Consider the following 22540-nt stretch of genomic DNA (forward strand, 5'->3'; position numbering starts at 1 on the left):
AGTTTATTAACTAATACAGTATTACACATTTGTTTTTTAATTATACTGGAATGAAAGAGCTGCAAGAAGAACTAAAAGAGCTTTGACCCCGATGTGATTTGAACACACAACCTTCTGATCTGGAGTCAGACGCGCTACCGTTGCGCCACGAGGTCTTGCAGATCACTGGAGATTTCCACTTTATCGCAGCCTTGTGGGAATAGCCACACTTTCCAAACCTGAGGTTGCAATCATAAAACACACACAGGCCACAGGCGCAGGTTCTCCTTTTCCCGGGATGTTATCCCCCTCATCAGTTCTCTCTCCAACCTTTCTATGTGTGGTCTTTAACTGCAGCAAGCAATCCACTCTGTTACAAAGACACAGACGCAGAGCTTATGTTGCGAGTGTGTGTGTGTCAGAGACAAAGAACAAAAGCCTTTCTGTTCCTCCTCTTGTACTGAATCATCACATAAGCAGATACCTGATTCCACCAGGATGGAATTGTGTCTCTCTTTCAGTCCATCATAGATGTATCAAGCTCACAATTGTCAGAACAGGTCAGTAGGGCAGGAACTGAATGACTGGCATGTTAGACTCTCTGTCGCGCTCTTTATATGTGATCATATCTGTTGTTAGGAATACAAAAGAGTGAAAACCTGCAGATCTGTTCAGTGCAAACGTTCAACCAGTCACACAATAGAAAAGCAGCAGGAACAATGCCTTAGAGCAGTGGTTCCAAAACTTTTCACAGTCCCCGTACCCCTTCAAACAATTAACCTGAAGCCATGTACCCCCTACTGCTGCACACCTAAAAACATAATAATGTAATATCATATACAATGTACCCCTACAGTGAATTTTACCTATCCTGTTGAGGAATAATATATAATAATAATAACTAGAATATTTGCATTTCAAGTGAGGATACAGATGCTGGCCCACGTCACACTGCATTAGCTTATCATTGGCATTACCTAGCATTAGTAGTATCTAGCATCGGCATTAGTCTAGCAATAACTTAACAATAGCAATAACCTAGCATCATCATTAGCATTAGCATTATCTAGCATCGGCATTAGTCGAGCAATAACCTAGCATCATCATTAGCATTACCCTAGCATTACCGTTAGCCTATCAATAGCATTAGCCTAGCATTAGCATTCACCTAGCATTAGCTTAGCATTGGCAATGACCTAGCATTAACCTAGCATTATCATTCACCTAACATCAACTTTAACCCAGTATTAGCATTAGCCTAACAATAACCTAGCAATCGTATTAACCTAGCATCATCATTAACATTAGCATAGCAATAGCATTAACATAGCATAGCAATAGCATTAACCTGACATCCTCATTAACATTAGCATAGCAATAATATGAACTTAGCATGAGCATAACAATAGCATTAACCTAGCATCATCATTAACATTAGCATAGCAATAGCATTAATATAGTATTAGCATAGCAATAGCATTAACCTGGCATCATCATTAACATTAGCATAGCAATAATATTAACTTAGCATTAGCCTGGCCATTTTATTGATCTATTATTAGCCTTAACCTAGCATTATCATTAGCCGAGCATTATTAACCTAGTATTAGCTTATCAATAGCAGTAACCTAGCATTAGCATTCACCTAACATTAACCCAATATTAGCATTAGCCTAACAATAACCTAGCAATAGCATTAACCTAGCATCATCATTAACATTAGCATAGCAATAGCAATAACCTAGCATTAGTATTAGCCTAGCATTTTTATTGATCTAGTTTTAGCTTTAACTCAGCATTATCATTAGCCTAGCATTAGCATTAGCCTAACATTTTTATTGATCTAGTTTTAGCTTTAACCCAGCATTATCATTAGCCTAGCATTAACATTAACCTAGCATTAGCTTAGCAATAGCAATAACCTGGCATCATCATTAATATTAGCATAGCAATAGCATTAACCTGGCATCATCATTAACATTAGCATAGCAATAGCATTAACCTAGCATTAGTATTAGCCTAGCATTTTTATTGATCTAGTTTTAGCTTTAACTCAGCATTATCATTAGCCTAGCATTAGCATTAGCCTAACATTTTTATTGATCTAGTTTTAGCTTTAACCCAGCATTATCATTAGCCTAGCATTAACATTAACCTAGCATTAGCTTAGCAATAGCAATAACCTAGCATTAGCATTCACCTAACATTAGCTTTAACCCAGCATTAGCATTAGCCTAGCAATAGCATTAGCCTAGCATTAACATCAACTGCTCTATTTATATTCTAGTTTCCAAAGTTGTCAGTGTTTTTAATTTTCATACCCCCATGACAATTTGCGTACCCCTGGGGGTACCTGTACCCCACTTTGGGAACCTCGGGCTTAGAGTTACTGTTCAGTTTTAACTATACTGTAGCTATACCAGATATGAATAGCAAGTGACATGTTTTAAAAAAAAATAATTTGAGGGCCACATTATCAACTTTCATGACGGGATTTAGGATTATGATCAATATGAGCATTAATAGGAAAGTGTCTTTGTTTGTTGCCTTTTTGTGTGATTTTGGAGCGTTGTCAGTTTTTCTAATCATTATGTGTGTTTTGTTGTTATTTTGTGTGTTTTTGTTGTCATTTTGTAAAGGTGATCTTGTTTTGTGTATTTTTGTTTGTAAATTTTCTGATTAAGTGCTCTATTTATGCATCAGTTTACCTTATGTAATTTTTCAATTTTTTTGCTGTTTTATTTTGTTACTTGTGTACTTTTGTTGTACATTTTGCTGTCGTTTTGTGTGTTTTTGGAGCATTATGTTTGCTTTCATATCCTTCCAACTTATTGAATTACAATTTATTTGGGGATGTGTTTTGGGGGCCACACACAATTTAACCAAGGGTCGCAGGTGTCACCCGGGCAACCTGTTGCCAACGTCTGCACACACTTCCTTTGCTGACCTGTGGGGGCAGCAGCATGCCTCTACTCTGCTGTATTTAAACTATAGAAAAAGAACAAAAATGGAGGGTGTGTCCGAATAGTCCCTCCTATCTCCTTTCCTACACACTTTTCCTTATTCCTGTGGATGTCGTCACAGGGTTAAGGAAAGGTGTTAGGAGAGGAGTTAGGAAAAGGCCATCCCATTTTTTTTGACAATCAGACGCACGTAATAATCTGACGTCCTCCAAGGTTAGTGACATCTGCCCTGGTGAAAAAACTACAAATTTCTGTAAATGGACTAAAAACACATTTATTACACTTTCCGCTGATATAATATCAAAAATCACAAGGTTCAGATGTAAATTTACGAGGAACAAAAGGTAAACTAAAAGAAGGTCACATTGAGAATGGTTGTTTACACTTACCTTCCACTCACTAATATGAAATATGTTGAATAAAACATAATATTATTGCATTGGTAACTTACTCGATCTCTGTTACTTATCGTGCGTTTCCGTATGTGCTCGAGTGTGCATTTCCTTTTAAATGTTGTCGCCACAAGGAATTGTGGGTCATCATTATCTTGTCTCCTTTGGTAAAGGATGTATCAGTGTTTCCTAGGCTAAAGGAGGTTATAAAGGAAGCATTGAGCCTCTTTTCCTGAGCTTAAAGAGAACTCGGACGCTCTTTATTATGGCCACCACTTAAACAGGGTGAAGGAACAGTGGATAGGAAAGGAGATAGGAAAGGACATAGGAGGGACTATTCTGACACAGCCAGTGGGTCAAAATCTGAAGGTATGACGCAATGTGTACCAATTAATTTAAAATGTTGAATGTTAGACTTTAATTGTAATTATTTTGTTCTCCATTTGTTGTTTTGTTTGGCTTTTTTTCAATTGGCACATGTCATATGTCAGTTGATATTAAATGTCACTGACAAACTAAAAACAGCTTAAACAGTGACAAACAGCTTATATTAAATATGGAAAGTTGCCACATCAAAACAGAACTTTTTACAAAGAAGAAATAATCATTTCTCACACGTATTGATCTGCACTGTATGTTAAATATATTAGCAGGTTATTATCTCACCTGCTCAATGTAAATATGTGAATTGTAACATTGGTTCCCTTAGGTCATTGGTGTCAAACTCATTTTAGTTCAGGAGCCAAATATGGAGCAGTTTATCTTCAGTGGCCGCAGATTTTATACATGAAAATAAGTAATTTAATCATTATTATGCTCTATTTGCACTTCCACGTTTAAAAATGCACTGAAAATATCTAAGCAGTAAGTGACAGATACCAGTCCCTGCAGGATTTTCATTTTCAATTTCATTGAAATTGTGACCCATTTTTCAGTAATTTGAGGAAATTTTGTGAAATAATTTGAAGAATATTGCAAGATTTTGGAAAAATTGAGAGTTCTTTTAACAATTTAAGATGAAAGACGACTGCCAGTATGTGATATAAGCGTGAGCCCTGCTAATATGGTGGACTTTAACCCTCTGGGGCCTGAGGCGTTTTTGCTGTTTTTTCATTGTGTTTGATTTGATCTTTATATTTCATATAAAAAAATCAATTCCATTAATTTATCATTTTTTCATGAGAACCTCCCAAATATGACTGTGAGGTTTTTTTTAATATGGCGTACTGTATTAACACTAGGCAAGGCAAGGCAAGGCAAATTTATTTATATAGCGCATTTCATACTCAAGGCAACTCAATGTGCTTTACATGATAAAACATTCAATTGTTTAAAATCAATAAGAACATTTAAATCAATAAGAACAATTAAAATCATCAGTAAAATCAATTAAAATCATCAGTAAAATCATCATTACATCAACAACATGACAAAAAATCTCTCTCTCAATCATATGCAGTAGAGAAAAAGTGCCTTTAACTTTGATTTAAAAATGTTCACATGTGATGCTGACTTCAGCTCCGCTGGCAGTTTGTTCCACTTCTTTGCAGCATAACAACTAAAAGCAGCATCACCATGTTTACTGTGAGCTCTGGGCTCCACTATCTGACCTGTGTCCATAGATCTGAGAGACCTGCTGGGTTCATACCTGACTAACATGTCACTGATGTATTCTGGACCAAACCCATTCACAGATTTATACACCAGCAGCAGAACTTTAAAGTCTATCCTGAGGCTGACTGGGAGCCAGTGTAAAGACTTTAAAACTGGAGTAATGTGCTCTGACCTCTTTGTTCTGGTTCAGACCTGAGCTGCAGCGTTCTGAACCAGCTGTAGCTGTTTGATGCTCTTTTGGGGGATTCCTGTCAGAAGACCATTACAATAGTCCAGTCTGCTGGAGATAAAAGCATGGACCAGTTTCTCCTGATCTTTCTGAGCCATTAAACCTTTCACTCTGGAGATGTTCTTTAGGTGGTAGAAGATGTTTTTGTGATAGATTTGATCTGACTGCTGAATATAAAAACTAAATTTGAGTGGGAAAAGTTAGGTTTTTTTACTATAAAAGTCACAAACATTTTTAATGAATCATTTTTATTGCTTGTATAGCAAATCTAAACTATACATTTTAAAAACCTATATACAGATGATTCAAAAAACACAGTTATATATAGCTATTTACAGTGAAATGAAAGCAATGTCTCAGGCGATTTTATACAACTATTTAAAAAAAGTATGAATCACAAATACTCATTGAGTTGAAAATAAAATAATAAACAAATACACTAGACACTACACTACACTACACTCTAATCTCACTACACACTAACTAAACAGTCAAATCACAGTAATTATCACTATTATCTCAAATCTCTCAACTCACCCTCTCTTTCTCTGTCTCTGTTTACCTGTTGCTTGAAAACAAAATTCGTGCTATATGTGGACATGATGATTGGACAATGGCCTTCTTCTTCTCAACCAATAGAAAACAGCTATAATGAGACGTTTCAGTGTTGTTCGAACACTTTCACTTTGGTTTTAGACGCGCTCTGCAGTGTCTTCCTCCACTGACAGCTCAAGATAATGTCACAAAAAAACACACATACATTTTCCCCCATAACTCCACTTCGCTGCGCTTTTCCGCTATTGGCTCTTTAAAACGATCATGTGATCAGGACGCACCGGCGTGTCCATCGGCCCCAGAGGATGGGTTGGAGATTTCTACAACTGACTGAATTGATAATTTACACAGTAATTCGTGGTTTCTCCGACTGTTTTTGCTTTCTGCTGCGGGCCGAATAGGATACTCTAAAGGGCCGGATTTGGCCCCCGGGCCTTGAGTTTGACACAAGTGCCTTAAGGACTTTTTAAAGTGATTAGACTTTAACCTTACCTGAGAGCACTCAACATTCTTACTGTGTGTCAATAAGACCGAGTGCTTGAAACTAAGAAAAGAATAATAATAATCAAGTTCAGAAATAGGTTCCAATGGTTTTTAAATGTTTTTATTCATTTTAATTCCCTGTGATGTTAAACATTGAATCTTTATTTCCATTATTGTCAAATACAATGAACTTTTAGCTGTCTGTGTAAAATCTCTCTGCTTTAAGATAAAGGACTAAAAGTTGGAGGCGGAGCAAAGAGATCCGTGTGCTTTTGGTTCTGTTATTTTTCTCCTTCTATTCAAGAATGAATTTTTGATCATGTTTATCAGATTAGTGATGAGTTGCGTCAACTCAGATATTTTCATAGTGCATTTTATTATAACTACATTTACATCTGAGAAAGTGAAAGTATACAATGTAGTTGTTTAAGGTTGTGTGTTGTGTTTTATTTTGAAAGAATAATCATTTTAAACAGCAATTTAATTAATTACTTTTTAGACAACTCTCTTTAAATTCCAGGGGACTTCAGATGGGGTCACAACCCGAAGGTTGAAAAACACCGCTGTAAACCTGATTCTACTGGTGATATTTTAGGTGATGCTAAAACATATTTTTCCAACTATATTTAACATCCCTGTTAAAGGCCAACTTTCAATTTAGAATATTTTTTGTTCATTCCCGAGAAAAGTTTCCAACTTTGAAAATCCCTGAATTCTGTAACCCTAGAGTTGTAATGTTTTGATTGTATTAAATTGAATATGTGCTATTTGTTTTGTTTGGATATGATACAGTTATTTAACTTAATCACACAATTTCTGGTTGATTCTGATACATAATTAGCGTGAAAAGTTTATATTTTTTTAATATTTCTACAGTAGGTAGCCATTATTACAGTGAGTACATCAATTTATTTAAGTTTTAGCTAACAATGCTTAGCTTTGAAACAATACATTAACATTAAATGAATATATATTTTCATTCATGGCCTACAATCATGCTCAAATAATGTAGTTAGTGGAAAATAATCAATAAAATATTCAACCAAGGTCTGCTGACTATGAAGCTGAGTTTACTATGTGATGTTTGTATGAGGTAATAACTCTTATGATGAATAAATGTGACAGTTTGAAGGCATCAGCGTGACAGGGAGTGTCTGTGATTGTGGAATGACAGCAGGAATGATGTTTCCTCTGTGAGCGAGGCGTCACGCTGATCAGCTGTGATCTGTTCAGTGTCAGTGAGAGGCAGAAAAACAGCAGCTGGAGGTGAAACCAGGGCAACAGAAAGTGAAAGTTGAACAGCGTCACTGAGGAAGAGGTTGTTCACATTGTTTTAAGGTGGATTTTAAAAGTAATATTAATATTATAATTAAAGCCATTGTAGAGCCAGTTTTTAATAAGCAGTAATAAACCCTTACTTTATGCAGAACGTGTTTAAACATTTTTTTATTGATTGCAATTTGCTTTGAAGCCAAACAGGTGATGACAGCCTATTTAGCGCTAATGCTAACGGCACAGTGTATTCTCTACGTTCCCATAGAGCAGTTAGAGCTGTGTGCTTCATCCATCAAACAGGGGACTTTCAATATTTCATAACTGCTGTCGGCGATGGTTGTAAGTCGGCCCATAAATATGTCAGAGCCAGCTGACAGGATCATGACATTGTGATTCCAGGCTCATTTGGCTCAGCTGCATTAATATGTTTGAGGGATTTACCTACAAATCCCACGTCGATACGATGCAAATAAAGCTGATCTCATTGCTGAGCTTAAACTGTTTGTTCTTTCCTCCAGGACACCGGCTACTGGGTCCAGGTCCACAGGTTGGAGCACGAGGGGGGGATCCTGGACCTGGATGACATGCTGTGTGATGTCGTGGATGACAAAGACAGGGTGAGTCCAATGTTCCAAACACTGTGAAAAAGGAATGGCCGTGTTGTAAATGTGATACTAACATACAACTCATACTAAGCCTGACCTCATACTGAGGATGTAGTGCGTTCACATTAGATAGTATAGAACTTGTCATACTCAGCTGTCCCATGATGCATTGCAAGTGGAATGTAAAATGGTCCTTAGACCATCTTCATGCAAAAAATCAAACATCTCCTTTTCAAAATAAAAGCATTTCTTTTGTCAGAAGCACAATAGAGGGTCTCCGAAAATCTGAAATGACGGAATGGAAAGTGTTTTCCACGTGTTTTATCAATCAAATCACCACATGTTGATATTCTACTTGGTCACTTTCTCACTTAAAATGTTTTCAGAACTTTCAAAGGAGATATTTAGCTTCAGCGTGCTATAGGTGGTTAGTTTAACATGTTGAATAATGGGAATGACACATCTTGAATGTGGTTAAATTGGCCAAAATAAGCATAAATTATGGATAAAATGGGCTAAAAGTGACATAATGGCTCAACTTATGTGACATTAGGTGAGAAAAGTGGTGGAAATATCTTGAAAGTGGAAAAAATGTGCAGAAAAGTCATTGAAATTTGATGGAGAAGTGTCAGAAAAAGTGATGAAAATAGGTTAAAATATTGTTTGGTGTAGTTGCAGAAAAAGGGTAAAAATAGGCAAAAATGGGCTCAAGTTGTTGAGAAAATATTCTTAGTTTCTTACATAATATGTGTTTTCCATGAGATTTATGGATCAAATGAGCACATGTTGACTGTGCTTCAGGTTTTGGCCATTGAAGGTTGGAAATGCATCTTAGGAAACGTGAAGTCTACTTCAGTGGGAACGGTCACCATCCTAACTATATTTATAATAGACAGTATCTACTCATTAAGTTTGTAGCTCGCCATTTTCAACACAGCCAGTGAACAAAGGTTTCCTCCACATGTGTGTGTGATTACACCTGTGTGCTTTCACTGGGTCATGACCTCAGAATGGTTTACACACACAACCCACTGGTGCTCTCCTTCATGTTTTAGCTTTAATCATTTTGGCGCGTTGGCATCGCTCCACAGCTTTCCTGTCAGTGTGCTGTGATCTATGACCTGCTGCACTTTAATGTGTGTGTGAGAGTGTGTGTCGCTGTGTTTGTCAGTACAACAGTGAATAAGTGAACATATGCTGGAGGCAACACCATCTCATCATGTCCTCTACACATACTGTGAGAGATTACCCACAATCCCGCTGCTTCCTTTCCATAGGAGCAGTGCTGACTCCACCTGAGTCATGAGCGGTTGTGCTTTATTGTGTGCTACAACTTAATAGAAAGAGTCTTAGAGGTGGTTTAAAGGAATGTTTGCTATTTATGGTGGAATACAGGGGGATATATTTAGACTAAAATAAGGCATTTTAAATAAATAATAAATAAACCTCCATCAAGCCCCAGATCTCCTCTTTGCCAGATATTCACAGTAATGTGGAAGAAATGTGTCTCCATTAATATCAGTAGGACAGTAGGTCCAAATGTATGGGCACTAAGGCTGAACGATTAATTTTTGATATTACCGCGATATCATAAAACACAATTTTCTAATTGTAAAGGCTTTTTTTTTATTTTATTTTATTTTATTTTTCTTGTCCTGTTAAGTTCAGAGAGTGTTTAAGAACTACAGTCCACATGTTTACAGTACATGTTAATGAAACGTGAAGTTAGATATTTGAAGAGGTAAAACCACACATTTCTTTGCTTTATTGTTGTAATCTGTGCTTTAAAATGTACATTTTATATTTATTTAAAGTTTAAATAAATTTGAAATTGTTGATTATGAAACAGATTGATTTATTGCTTGTGTTCATTGAAAAATACAAGACAAGAGGCCCTTGAAAAAATAATCACATATTAAATCGCAATCACAATATTGAGGAAAAAAAACACAATTAGATTATTTTCCAAAATCGTTCAGCCCTAACGAGCACCCCCATTTCTTTATTTTTGTTAAAAAAATCACGATATAATGCACATCCTGGATCTGATCTGAATAAAACTCAGTGAGTCAAATTTAATAAAGATCAGTCAATTTTGAACCAATATATACATTTTTTGAAATTTCACCAATGATAAGCAATTTTTTAAACTGATCCAGAATCAGTTTATTAAAATAATCCCCACCAAAATGTTATGGAATTTTCTAAGGGTGTAAGAAAAAAATCAATTTGGCGATATATTGTGATATTTCACTGTGACCGCGCTATAATCAAAAATGTCGAAATCGATTTTATTACTTTTAACAAAAAAACCTATTTAAGTGTGTTAACATGCATAGCATGTAAACTCCCAGTCACTAGGTGTCAGTGAACCACATTATTAAACTACGTCACTCCTCTATCCATTTTAACTGGATGTTGATTGTACTTTATTTCCATAAAACATACTGGACACTTTTATAGATGTGTGTGGTTATTTTTTTAGAAAATTCAGAATCTGTTGTACAAGCAAAAGTTACACATTTTGAAAATAGTTTTTTGACAGTTTGATAAACATACCACTTGTTTTTGAACTTGAATTACACTTAGTTACCATTTACTTCTTCTCAGAAGTAAAAAAAATAAATAAATAAATTGTATTTCATACCATTTTTGTAAAAGTGAAATTTGTAATTATTGATATCGTGATATATGTTGTATTGTTTAGTATCGGCTTATATCAGGATATATCGTATCGTCTGATTCATGTCAATGAATACACACCCCTAGAACCTTCCTTTGCATCATTTTACCAAAATCTGTTTTGATGTAAATCTGCTACCAGACAAACAAATAAACAAACATTAAAGTTTTACTACCTTGGTAACAAAAGGTTATTTTGAAGGTAATGTGTTGTTGGGATGGTGATCTTCTCCCACCCTGATAGCACGCATACGTCTCGCCGATGTCGGCCTCAGATCGTGCGTCGCTTTCGACTCCTAATGTGTCATTTTGTGTGTTTTTCCCCCAAAATCAGTGATTCTACTTATAAAACTGTAGAAGTGTAAAATGTCACTTTTATGAAGCTGTTTTTGTGCTGAGGCTCTTTTGGCTTTATGCTGAGCTAAATAAAGGTTATAAAAAGCTGTAGAGAGGTTGCGCTAAGCATCTTTAATCCATCGTCCAAACATCGGCCAAACGCAGATGACTCAGCAACGTCTGACCACGTCTGATCAGTGCCGATGCATCTTCATTCATTGTGCCGACGTCAGCGAGATGTATGTGTGCTATCAGGGCAGCTACTCAATGCATGAGGTAATAACTCATTGACACGATGCCAGTGTTTTTCTCAGTCAGAAAATCACACACACTTTGACTTTTTCACAGAAAGTTCCCAGAACAAACTCACAATCTTGGCCTATTTATGGTCAAACCCATGATATGTTAGCTGTGAGGCAGCTTTGCTAATGCTAATGCTAACCTCTGCCCATCATTAAACAATTTATGTATAATTAGCTTGAATAATGTTCCCTAATAGTATCTTTTTGTTTCAAATGTATGTTTTATGGTTTTTTGAGGCATAAAACATGCAGAAAACCATCAGTGTTGAAAATGACTTTTATAACACATTGGAAAACAGATGAAATGTCCTTAATTATCAAAAGTATCTTGTGAAAAGATATACTGAAGTATCAGTAAAAACGTTTATTGTCAACAATACTTTTTTCTTTTAAAAATGTTTAAAACGAAACAGCTGATCTTAAACATCTGTAACATCTGTTCGTGTATTGTTATGAATGAATAAAATGTGATGTCTTTGAATAAAATGTCAACGCAGGGTTATTAACACGAGACTAGAATAGTTCCATTAAAATATTGTGTGTGTGTGTGTTAATGCCACCGTATGTGATACTAGTAGCAACGTTAAACTTGTTAATTGAACTGTAGAAATAAAGGTTTTAGATAAATAAAATGGCTAAACACTCTTTAACTCCATAAACACAAGACGCTAGCTCTTCATTCTGTTTCTTTTAGAGGTTTCCCTCTAAAAGTTGTGAGGTAAAAAAAAGCTACAGGTGGAAGTTTCATTCCCTAAGGAGGTACTGTAGCTATCACATCTCACAGCAGCACCACACACACATTCAGCTGTTATTTGACATTTCAGGAACTTCAATGTTGTCTTCATCGGTTTAAAATAATGGCGTTTGTTTTTCAGTAAAGGGGTAATCTAACTAATTACTTTTTATGCCGTTAATGTTACTGAACATTAAATGTGGTGCGTTACATGTATTGATTGAATAAACTGTGATCAGAAAGCATCCCTGGCTTCATACTCAGCTGTAGTGAGGAGGTGTTAAAAACAAGGTGAGCGATTATGATTGGCTAAGGCGGAGTCATGTGTCATGGTAGCCAATCAGAGCCAGTGTTTTTACTCATGTGCATGCACACACACACACACACACACACACACGCTACAGATTTGATGAATCAGCAGAGATGGTGAGCGTGGAACAGTCTGATGAAAAGGTACTTACTAATAATTACTTTATATTAATTATGGTCAAAGACAAGAACGTACATGTGAAGTGTTCATTATATCCAGGTGTGAAGACTTTGTCCACATCTGTTGTAAACAACTCTAATTTAATGAAGCATCTCACAACAACACACACATCTAAAAAATCTGAATTCTTTGACATATAGCAACTTTTTTTTTTTTTTTTTTTTTAACAGTAACGCACATAGTTACTTTCCTTGGTAATGAGTTACTTTTATTATAGAGTAATTCAGTTACTAACACAGTAGTGAGTAACTATAACTAATTACTTTTTTAATCTAACGTTCCCAACACTGGTGTTCATCTCAAACACAGTCACTACAGATAATACAGAACGATCAACAACATGAGCAGTGTCAAAGAAACAAAGTTACAGTATATCTTACATATTTTAATTGTAGGAGAACAAAAGTAAAAACAACAAAGAACCCACTCACCTTTCACTGCTGAGTCAAATGGCAAAAAGAATGCAGTTGATTGGTCGGCACTAATGTGTGCTTGTGTACATGTATTCTTACATGTACACACTTTTATTGCAGCATCTGTGATATTTGTTATGGAACGTATGGTACATTAGTTTGGTATTTCTCTGTAGTGTTGAAAGTAAATCTGGTTACATTAATATGGGAGAAAAAGAATGACTCAGTGTGAATGTAGACATTTTAAATAAACCTTGTTCATTTGTAACTTTAAGCCTTAAACTGTGGAATAATAAGGTTCATTTAAACAATGTGTTTAGATAACTGAGCAAATAAAGTCAAGTTTCCGTTACACAGAAGCAAAAAAAGTGACAAACGAGTTAGTCTGAGTGTTTTGATCATTATAAATAAATCAACAAGTTTCCTTAATCACATCAAATATATACTTTCAGTGCTTTTTTAGAGTTAAAAGCATTAAAATTAGCCAATACCAGAAAAATCATAAATACAGAGTTATTCAAAGCATCCTTTTAATGGTATTTTATAGTCATTTTTGTATGACCTCCATCATTTATATTCCATTATATCAGATTCTAGGAAACACGTGTTTCTACAGATATTTAAATTTGATCTGTTTCTATTTTTAATTTAATTTCAATGAGACGTCATGTGTGTGTGTGTGTGTCTGCATGTGTTCACCTGATGAGTGTGGAGTGGTTGCCTGGCAACGCATAGGTGGGGTCATCCATCCATTGTTACATTTAAAAGCACATGTTTTATTAAAATATAATGTAATTATAGTCATCTGGACCATTTCAGTTATAGTCTAGTTTTAGTCAACTAAATTTATTACAGATGTAGTCGACTACAACGTAAAGAATAAAAAAAGATTTAATCACATTGATCAATCTGATTTTTAGTATTAATATTTGTAAATACACACAGACAGATTTATTGTGATCACTGATTAATATAACATCAGTTTTGATTGAATTTCATCCCATGTGACATAAATAAACAAATAATATCTATATATATTGATATAGTAAAATATTATGAAATATATTTTGATATAGTTTTTCTTAGTATGTTTTTCTTTATAAAATAATTAGTCATAGTCTAAAAAAACATCGATATTAAAATATTCAATGAAAATTATGAGGTTAACAAACAAATGCTCATTCATCCATCCTTCCATCCATCCATCATCCATCATCCATCCATCCATCCATCATCCATCATCCATCATCCATCCATCCATCCATCCAATCATCCATCATCCATCCATCCATCATCCATCCATCCATCCATCATCCATCCATCCATCCATCCAACCATCCATCCATCATCCATCATCCATCCATCCATCCATCCACCCTTCTCTCCATCCATTCATCCATCCATCCATCCATCCACCCTTCTCTCCATCATCCATCCATCCATCCATCCATTCATCCATCCATCCATCCATCCATCCATCCATCCATCCATCCATCCATCATCCATCCATCCATCATCCATCATCCATCCATCCATCCATCCATCCATCCAACCATCCATCCATCATCCATCCATCCATCATCCATCCATCCATCCATCCATCCACCCTTCTCTCCATCCATCCATCCATCCATCCATTCATCCATCCATCCATCCATCCATCCATCCATCCATCCAACCATCCACACACAAAGACAAAACACATTTTCTCATCATCTGATTTAAACTGTGAACACATGCTCCCTCTAGTGGTTTTCTCCCTCATTGCAGTTTTCCTGGTGACTTAAACTAAATTTATTTAAGTTCTTATTTTGGTAACGTGTTGAAAAACCAACTACAAATTGATGAATGCAGTGAAACATTTATAACGTACGAGTAGAGATGAGTCTTTAGAGAACAGCAGTGGATTGAACTCTGTGCATTTTCTGAACGTCAAGTGGGATTGTGGGTAATAATTACCAATGTCTGCACTGGTCAGAGATGGAAAAGGGTTAAAAGTGTGGTACTGGTTGATACTGGTTGGTACTGGAGGAACAGCCCCATGTTCTTTTTGTGAGCGTGCATGTTGAGGGTTAAACTTGCAGCTTTGTGTGCACTTGTTGTATTTAGTTGTAGAGGTAAATCCAGTCTGTCCAGTTCCCTGTTTGTTCCCAGTTAGAACAGAATAACAGACAGTCTGTTTATCCCAGCTTACATTATACGCTGTACTCTCATTAACACAATTTACAACTTGCTTTGCATCAGCTGGAAAGCCAATCATGTTTTTATATCATTAGATGTGACGAAAGAACCTTAAAATAAAATAAAAAATGAACAAAGGATTGCACACAACACAGTTTGGTAATATCTTAAATACACAGGATATTAAAGTGTGTATCATAGGTAAACATGATTATGCATAAATTAATGAATAAATAAATATATAGTCATCTTTAAATGTGTGTAAATATATTAAGATATACAGTAGATAAAATAGTGTATGTAATATTAAGTTAAGATGTCTAACATGATTTATATATGAAAAAAGATTGGTTGATTTATATAATAAATACAATTATACAAACAGGATCGCAAATTCACCCGCCGTAAACAGCTCATAATAGACAGTAAATTATATATTATTTAATTTAACAACAATGACATATAATGAAAAACGTGCATATGTTTGTTTAAAGTAAGTTGTTCATACAGTAGAGATGTAAGGATTAATCGTAAGGCACTTAAAAAACGATTCATCACGGTTCACATCGATACTCTGAAAATTGAATCGCAGTACTTTTTTAAAACAGCAGAGGGCACTATATATATATATATATATATATATATATATATATATATATATATATATCCTTCTCTTGTCCAGAAGCGTAGGCGGTGGGCAGAATTGCCTACTACTTTTAAACATGTTCATTAATGATTCTTTACTCCTTTAGCACCAAAAGAATATCTGTAATATTACGTGAATATCTGTAAAAGTCACATTTTTCTATTAGCTCTGTCTGCTAGCATAGCATCTCTTCTTCACTGCAAGAATATCTGCATGCCAACTGACCACTGGGTTACCAGCGCCCTCTGCTGGTCCAAACAAATATCTGATGTAAATACAGTGCAATGACTGTTTTTTTTAAAAAGTCCAATTGTTAAGGCACAAAATACATTTTCAGTTGCACTTCTAAAAAGAAAATGAACTATTATGCAGTTTTGCATTGTTTACTATAGAACCAGAATTTAAATTAAAGGCTTCTTCTTCATTTGTATTATTCCTTTATTTATTTTATTCAGGATTTATTTTTAGTTAAATTGTATTGTTTTGAATAGTTTATCAAGGGATTCTTTTGACAATGAAAAATAAAAGGAAAATAGTACAAGAAAAAATAAAGGAATATTTTTCAGTCATTTATGTACAGTCCGAATCGTATCGGGAGTTGAGTGAATCGTTACATCCCTATCATACAGAGATGTACAGGTCTGATGCTGTAATGCTCAGTTAAATGAATAGTCACGCTGCAAAATGCTACATAATGATACATTTATACAAATAGAAACTTATGCGAGTTTAAAAAAACTCAAAAGAAGATGTATTTACTGTATATTCGCCTGTTAAGTCTGTGTTTTTTATTGACCTAATGCTGACAGGTTGTGATAACACAGATTTATTACAGGCGACTGACTACATGGAGTGGTTTATTCTGCAGAATAATCTCATTTGAATGTTTTCTTCACGTCTTTTAATAAAGTGCAGCTTCTGCTCATCAATGCATTTATAATCTCAATGTTTTTTCTTTCTCCCGTACCCCTTCAGACATTTACCGTGAAGCCATGTACCCCGTACTCCTGCACACTTAAAAACATAATAATGTAATGTCACATACGACGTAGCCCTACAACACAAATCTGGCCGTTTAGAACATCACATTTGGCCTGCAGGAGAAAGTTAAAAAGTCGATAAATCAGCTCAGATATCTCAGATATCTAAATACACAAATTCAATGTATATTCCACAATATTTGGAGAATTGCTTTTTTCCCATGTTTTTATTATTTTTAGTTATTTTACGGAGGATTTTTTTTTTTGTTATACTTTGTTTTGCATTTGTTGACTGGATTTATTACCGATGTGTTTGACTAACAGTTGGTGCCTTAATGTTGGAAGTAGCTGGATATTGTTGTTGGATTTTTTAGGCCTGGTAATAAAAAATAATCAATATTGGAAACGTATTATTTATTTTTGCTTATTTTTATTTATTCAAACAGGTAAAAAAAGAAAAAAGGAAAATAAAGAATAAATGAAAAATATTTGAAGTGCTCAGGCTAAAATTAAAGAGCCAATAAAAACATGTGTAGGATAAAAATAATATTACTTTGCTTGATCATGTGTAAGAAAACACAAAAGAATAGAATAGAGTACATCTTTATTGAATTCACTTGTTGCTGCAACACAATAAAAAAAGTTGAAATAACAAAAAAATTCCAACATAAGATAATAGTGCAAAAGGTAAGAAACCAAAAAAAAATAAAAAATCTAAATGTGCAAATGACAAATGAAAAGAAAGTGAATCAGAAAGAATGCACACAACATCTTTAAAAGTACATTTTTCCATCTTCCTTTTTTGTTTCCTTTCAGAATGCGGAGGTGGTATAGATATGACTTTTATAGATTTATGATAAATTATGGATGGAAACACATACTATACGCTTTAAACACCATCACCTCATTGAATGTATTTATCACACGTTTTAACCGTTTAAAATGTCTGAGAAGCTAATTTAGTGATTTGTTTTGATAGTTTTAGTAACACAGGCTACATAACAGTGTTAACACTAGTAATCTCACGGTAGTAATCTCTGTTTAAAAAGATAATACAATTATGGTACATGAGCCAATGTGTAAAGATGTTCATTTTGAGGGTTGTCTGCCTAAAAAAAAACGTTTATTTCTCAGTAAAATAAAAGAACTGAACCGTTTCATTTGTGTATTAAATACTGAAACAAAAGTCAGCAGATTATCTTTGTAAGTTTTCATACAATGTGACATTCTACAGTGTTTTTGCTCAGACTCGCATTATGTAATGGGTTTGTACTGTTAAAAATGTCCTCCGAGTGCGTGTGTGTGTGTGTGTGTGTGTGTGTGTGCATGCTGCAGCTTGTTAACCTGTGGGATGATTTCACCTCTATATAGTTTTATCTCCTTCTATTCATTTTCCTTATATACTACCTATTTAATATTTCTCCACTGATGCTGAATCTGTTGCCTAACGTTAAATATTGTGTATTTTATAATAAAAAACAGCTTTTCACAACTTGTCTTGTAATGTCATTGAAATGATTAAAGAAGAAAGCATAAACGTAGATGAAGCTCCAGAGCCTGAGGTTAAACGACCATAATGTTGTTGTTGTGATTGCGATCAAATGACTCCATGAGCACACACTCATTCATGGCAACAGTGCAATGAAAATAACACGTAGAGTACGGAGATGGGTGTGAAATTCTAATCTGTTTCTGTTCAGCTGAGCTCAGTAAAGAGGAAAATTGTAAGTGATATGGCCAATTAGACTTAATTATATTGAACTTTAATGGTCATTGCATTGCTTTGCCGTTAGCAATTAAACACATTCAGTAACTGATGGAAATTTCACTGCAAGAGAAAAACCTATTGTGTCATTTACTGTGTTTGTGCGCAGCAGCAAGTAAATGATAAGTGACTATTAGAGCAGAGCAAATGGAATCGTCTGAATTCAAAATAAAACAGTGAGGATTCATTTTCAACAGTCAATCCCACCATCATGTAAATCGTCCAAAATTTGTAATTCAAGAATTAGAAGTAATAGGAAGCATATCATAATAAAGAAAAACTTTAAAACTACACAAAATGACAGAAAAAAATGCAGAAAATGTCAACTAAAGTACACAATGTAACAACAATAAAGCAATAAAATACTATAAAACACTCAAAACAACAACACATGTAAATAAAATGATTCCAAAGATACACAAAGTAACAGATTAATACTTCAAACAACAACTAAAACTAAGTAAAAGACTAAAAAACTGCAAAAAATGACAAACAAAAATATACAAAATGTCAACTAAAGCACACAAAGTAACAACAAAAACACTTAAAAGCAATAAAATAAGTACAAAACACCCAAAACAAGAACACGTGTATATAAAATGATTCCAAAGATACACAAAATAACAACTAAAACTAAGTAAATTACTCAAAAACTACACAAAAAAAATCTGAAAATGGCTGAAAAGTGAACAAAAAATATGACGAGTTCTTCTCTTTAGTCTCAGGAAAGTGAGTCTTCCTTTGTGTGAATGTTACTGTGTTGATTTGTTGTTTAGAGCAGGGGTTCTCAACCTTGGGACCAGGACCTCTTTTGGGGCCATGAGACACTGGGAGGGATTCACCAGAAGAATATTTTTTGAACAATTTGACCTCATTTTTGCTTATTTTTCCTTTTTTTTTGCAACTAAACTAAACTTACCATATTTTAATCTATTTTCAATCCCCTTTTCTTGTCATATTTTTGCTCCTTTTAATACATTTTTGCTACATTTTAAATTTCAATGTTTTTTCCACTTTCAAGACATTTTCGACACTTATAAACCCTTTCCACCAATTTCCCCACTTTATGTCGCATATCTTCACCCATTATTGTAACTTTTAACCTATTTTCACCATATTTCAAGATTATCTTTTGCCAGTTGAACCACATTTACAGTTCCCCATGCCCATTATCTGCCAGTTTAAACTAACTGTTCAAATATTGACACTTTGACCCCTTTTTACCACTTTTCCTGTCCGTTTTTGGCCACTGTAATTTGTAACTTTTAACTACTTTATCCCATTTCACCACCTTTTCCACCATTTTTGGACACTTTTAACCCATTTTATTTCTAAATAAAACAATGATTTAAATCACCATAAATTATGGCACAATAATAGTAAACATCCTGGATAACAGTGGATATTATTCAGATGAATAAATAAATGTAGTTATCACAGATTCATAGAACAATGGACCATCATTTTACTGACTTTATCGATGGACCCCAAAAATCTCTCCCCTTTATTCCCCCTTATAGATGGTCCTGTCTCCACATGACTGTTCTTCAATGTTCATGTCTGTGTTCAACCACATTGTGTAAATGTAAAGTGTGGGTCCCCCCTCTCTGGAACCTGTATTTTGGGGGTCGTGGGCTGAAAAGGTTGAGAACCGCTGTTCTAAAGGGAGACTGATGGGTAATAATCTATACTATAATTCAAGGGACGTCTGTGTGTGCGTGCGTGTGTGTGTGTGTGTGTGTGGAGGAAATATCTCCCAGACGCGTTGCGAGTTCGACCTGACACTTGGTCAACGGGTTCCAAATACCCCAAGTAAGTTAGTAAGTAAGTAGTTTATTCATAAAGCGCTTTTTGCAGATAAAAATCAAGTGTGTGTATCTGTTATTTTGGAGTAATTTGGTCATTTCAAAATGTTTATTTTAATTTTATTTCACTTCTGGACGGCCCCGAAATGAAACCTATTCAACTTTTGACCTCAGGGTGTGAGGGGACGTTTTTGTACCGCTAAAACTCATTTAAATTAATATTTCATGGTTATTTAATATTATTCCCGTGATTCCAAACACTTTAAATCTCGGGTCACAGACTTCACTTCCTCCTTCGTCTCCATGAATGTGGGCGGTGCCTGTGCTGATGGTCGTTACCTTATCGCAAACATTCTGATTCTTCAGACAGAGGAATGTAACGTTTTTGTGGGCGGGTGGGTCCTCAATGATTATTATTTGTTCTGCACAATGGTGAGTGTTTCTTCTCATATTCTACTGTGTGCTAAGAAAGATGCTAGCAGCTACAATGTAAACAAACACACACACACACACGCACGCACGCACACACACGCACACACACAGTATTTATAATAAAAATATACTAAATGAGTAAAATAAAACTAAAAACTAACAATATTTATACAAAAAGTACACAAAATGACAACAGAAAATATACAAAAAGGCTCCAAAAACACACAAAATTACTTCAAAATACATACATTACAGGAAAAATACACCAAACAACAACAAACATATGAAAATGACTCAAAATAAACAAAACTAAATATTTATACAAAAATACACAAAATAACAACAGCAATGCACAAAACTACACTAAAAAAGAAACAAAAATACACAAAAAGATTCCGGAATCACACTGCATTGGCAACAAAAAAACTATTATACAAAAAATGCACAAAAAGACAACAGAAAGATACAAAAATATGCAATTATACACCTTATGTATCTCAAATGAATCCATACTTCCGACGGTTACTGTACTAGTAATAATAATAATAATAAGTGGTGATGGTTTGAGGAGCTTATTACCAGAGGTGAGACATGGAGACTCTTCAGAGGAGGTATTGAGTGCACACACGGGGGTCGGAGGTGAACACGTGCGTCATTAACAGGAAAACACTCATTAAACTGGAATACCTGAATCAGCACTTTATGTTTTACAGCAGGTGACAGACAGTGCAGTTACACAAAGGAAACACAGGGGGGCACCATAGCACAAGGTGTAGTAGACCTTCATGTCTAATACACAATAACAGACACAGTTCTTTTAAAGGACAATTAAAAATCATTTCTGAGAATCAGCATGAACACAACAGAGTCTTTAATACGCGTCCAGTTCATAATGAGGATCACATGACTCCTGCTGTCCAGCTCCTTCGACAATTGGCTGTTTTTTGGCCTCCAATGTTGGCAGTGTGATGACGGGGGCTGCTGGGGGCCAAGCGGGTACCTGTGCTGGGTTTACATCAAGCTGTGAGTGAACGTGGCCAAGGCTAAAGCTGGGTGCTAGCAGCTGCTCCATGCTAGCAGTACACAGTCAGGGGAAATCACACACCAATTAGTGTGTGTGTGTGTGTGTGTGTGTGTGTGTGTGTGTGTGTGTGTGTGTGTGTGTGTGTGTGTGTGTGTGTGTGTGTGTGTGCGTGCGTGCGTGCGTGCGTGCGTGCGTGCGTGCGTGCGTGTGTGTGTGTCTGGTTGGCTCCGACATGCCCTCACGTCTCACACATTGTTGAGATAATGTTTTTATTTTAAAGACGAAAAAGCTGCGAGAGCTAAATTTACTAAATATTTAAATATTAAACATGAGCTGATGAGATAAATTAATGCCAATGACTGAGCAGTTGATGATTTAAAATGAAAATTAGGGATGTCCGGGTGTCCACTACGGTGGCTTAGCGGTTAGCACAGCAAGAAGGTCCTGGGTTCAAGCCCTGGGGTGGACACCTGGGTCTTTTCTGTGTGGAGTTTGCATGTTCTCCCCGTGCTGTGTGGGTTTCCTCCGGGTACTCCGGCTTCCTCCCACAATCCAAAAACATGACTGTAAGGTTGATTGGAGTCTCTAAATTGCCCATAGGAGTGAGTGGTTGTTTGTCTCTGTCGCCCTGAGATGGACTGGAGCCCTGTGTACCG

At 35.4% G+C, this 22540-nt stretch overlaps 1 protein-coding gene and 1 non-coding gene across 4 annotated transcripts in view; one reads left to right on the plus strand and one right to left on the minus strand.

Moving 5' to 3' along the window:
- LOC114453931 (partitioning defective 3 homolog) overlaps positions 1-22540 on the plus strand; it is a 563018-nt gene that overhangs the window by 68131 nt on the left and 472347 nt on the right. For all 3 annotated transcript variants that reach the window (XM_028433953.1, XM_028433955.1, XM_028433954.1), the window contains exon 2: positions 8009-8107. In XM_028433953.1, coding sequence (XP_028289754.1) covers positions 8009-8107 — 99 coding nt within the window. The remainder of the gene's footprint in view (positions 1-8008; positions 8108-22540) is intronic.
- Positions 84-155, minus strand: trnaw-cca (transfer RNA tryptophan (anticodon CCA)). The gene has a single exon. It is a non-coding gene; the product is annotated as a tRNA-Trp (tRNA).

This window comes from Gouania willdenowi, chromosome 20 (genome assembly GCF_900634775.1).
Source record: "Gouania willdenowi chromosome 20, fGouWil2.1, whole genome shotgun sequence".
NCBI classification, from domain to species: Eukaryota; Metazoa; Chordata; class Actinopteri; order Blenniiformes; family Gobiesocidae; genus Gouania; species Gouania willdenowi.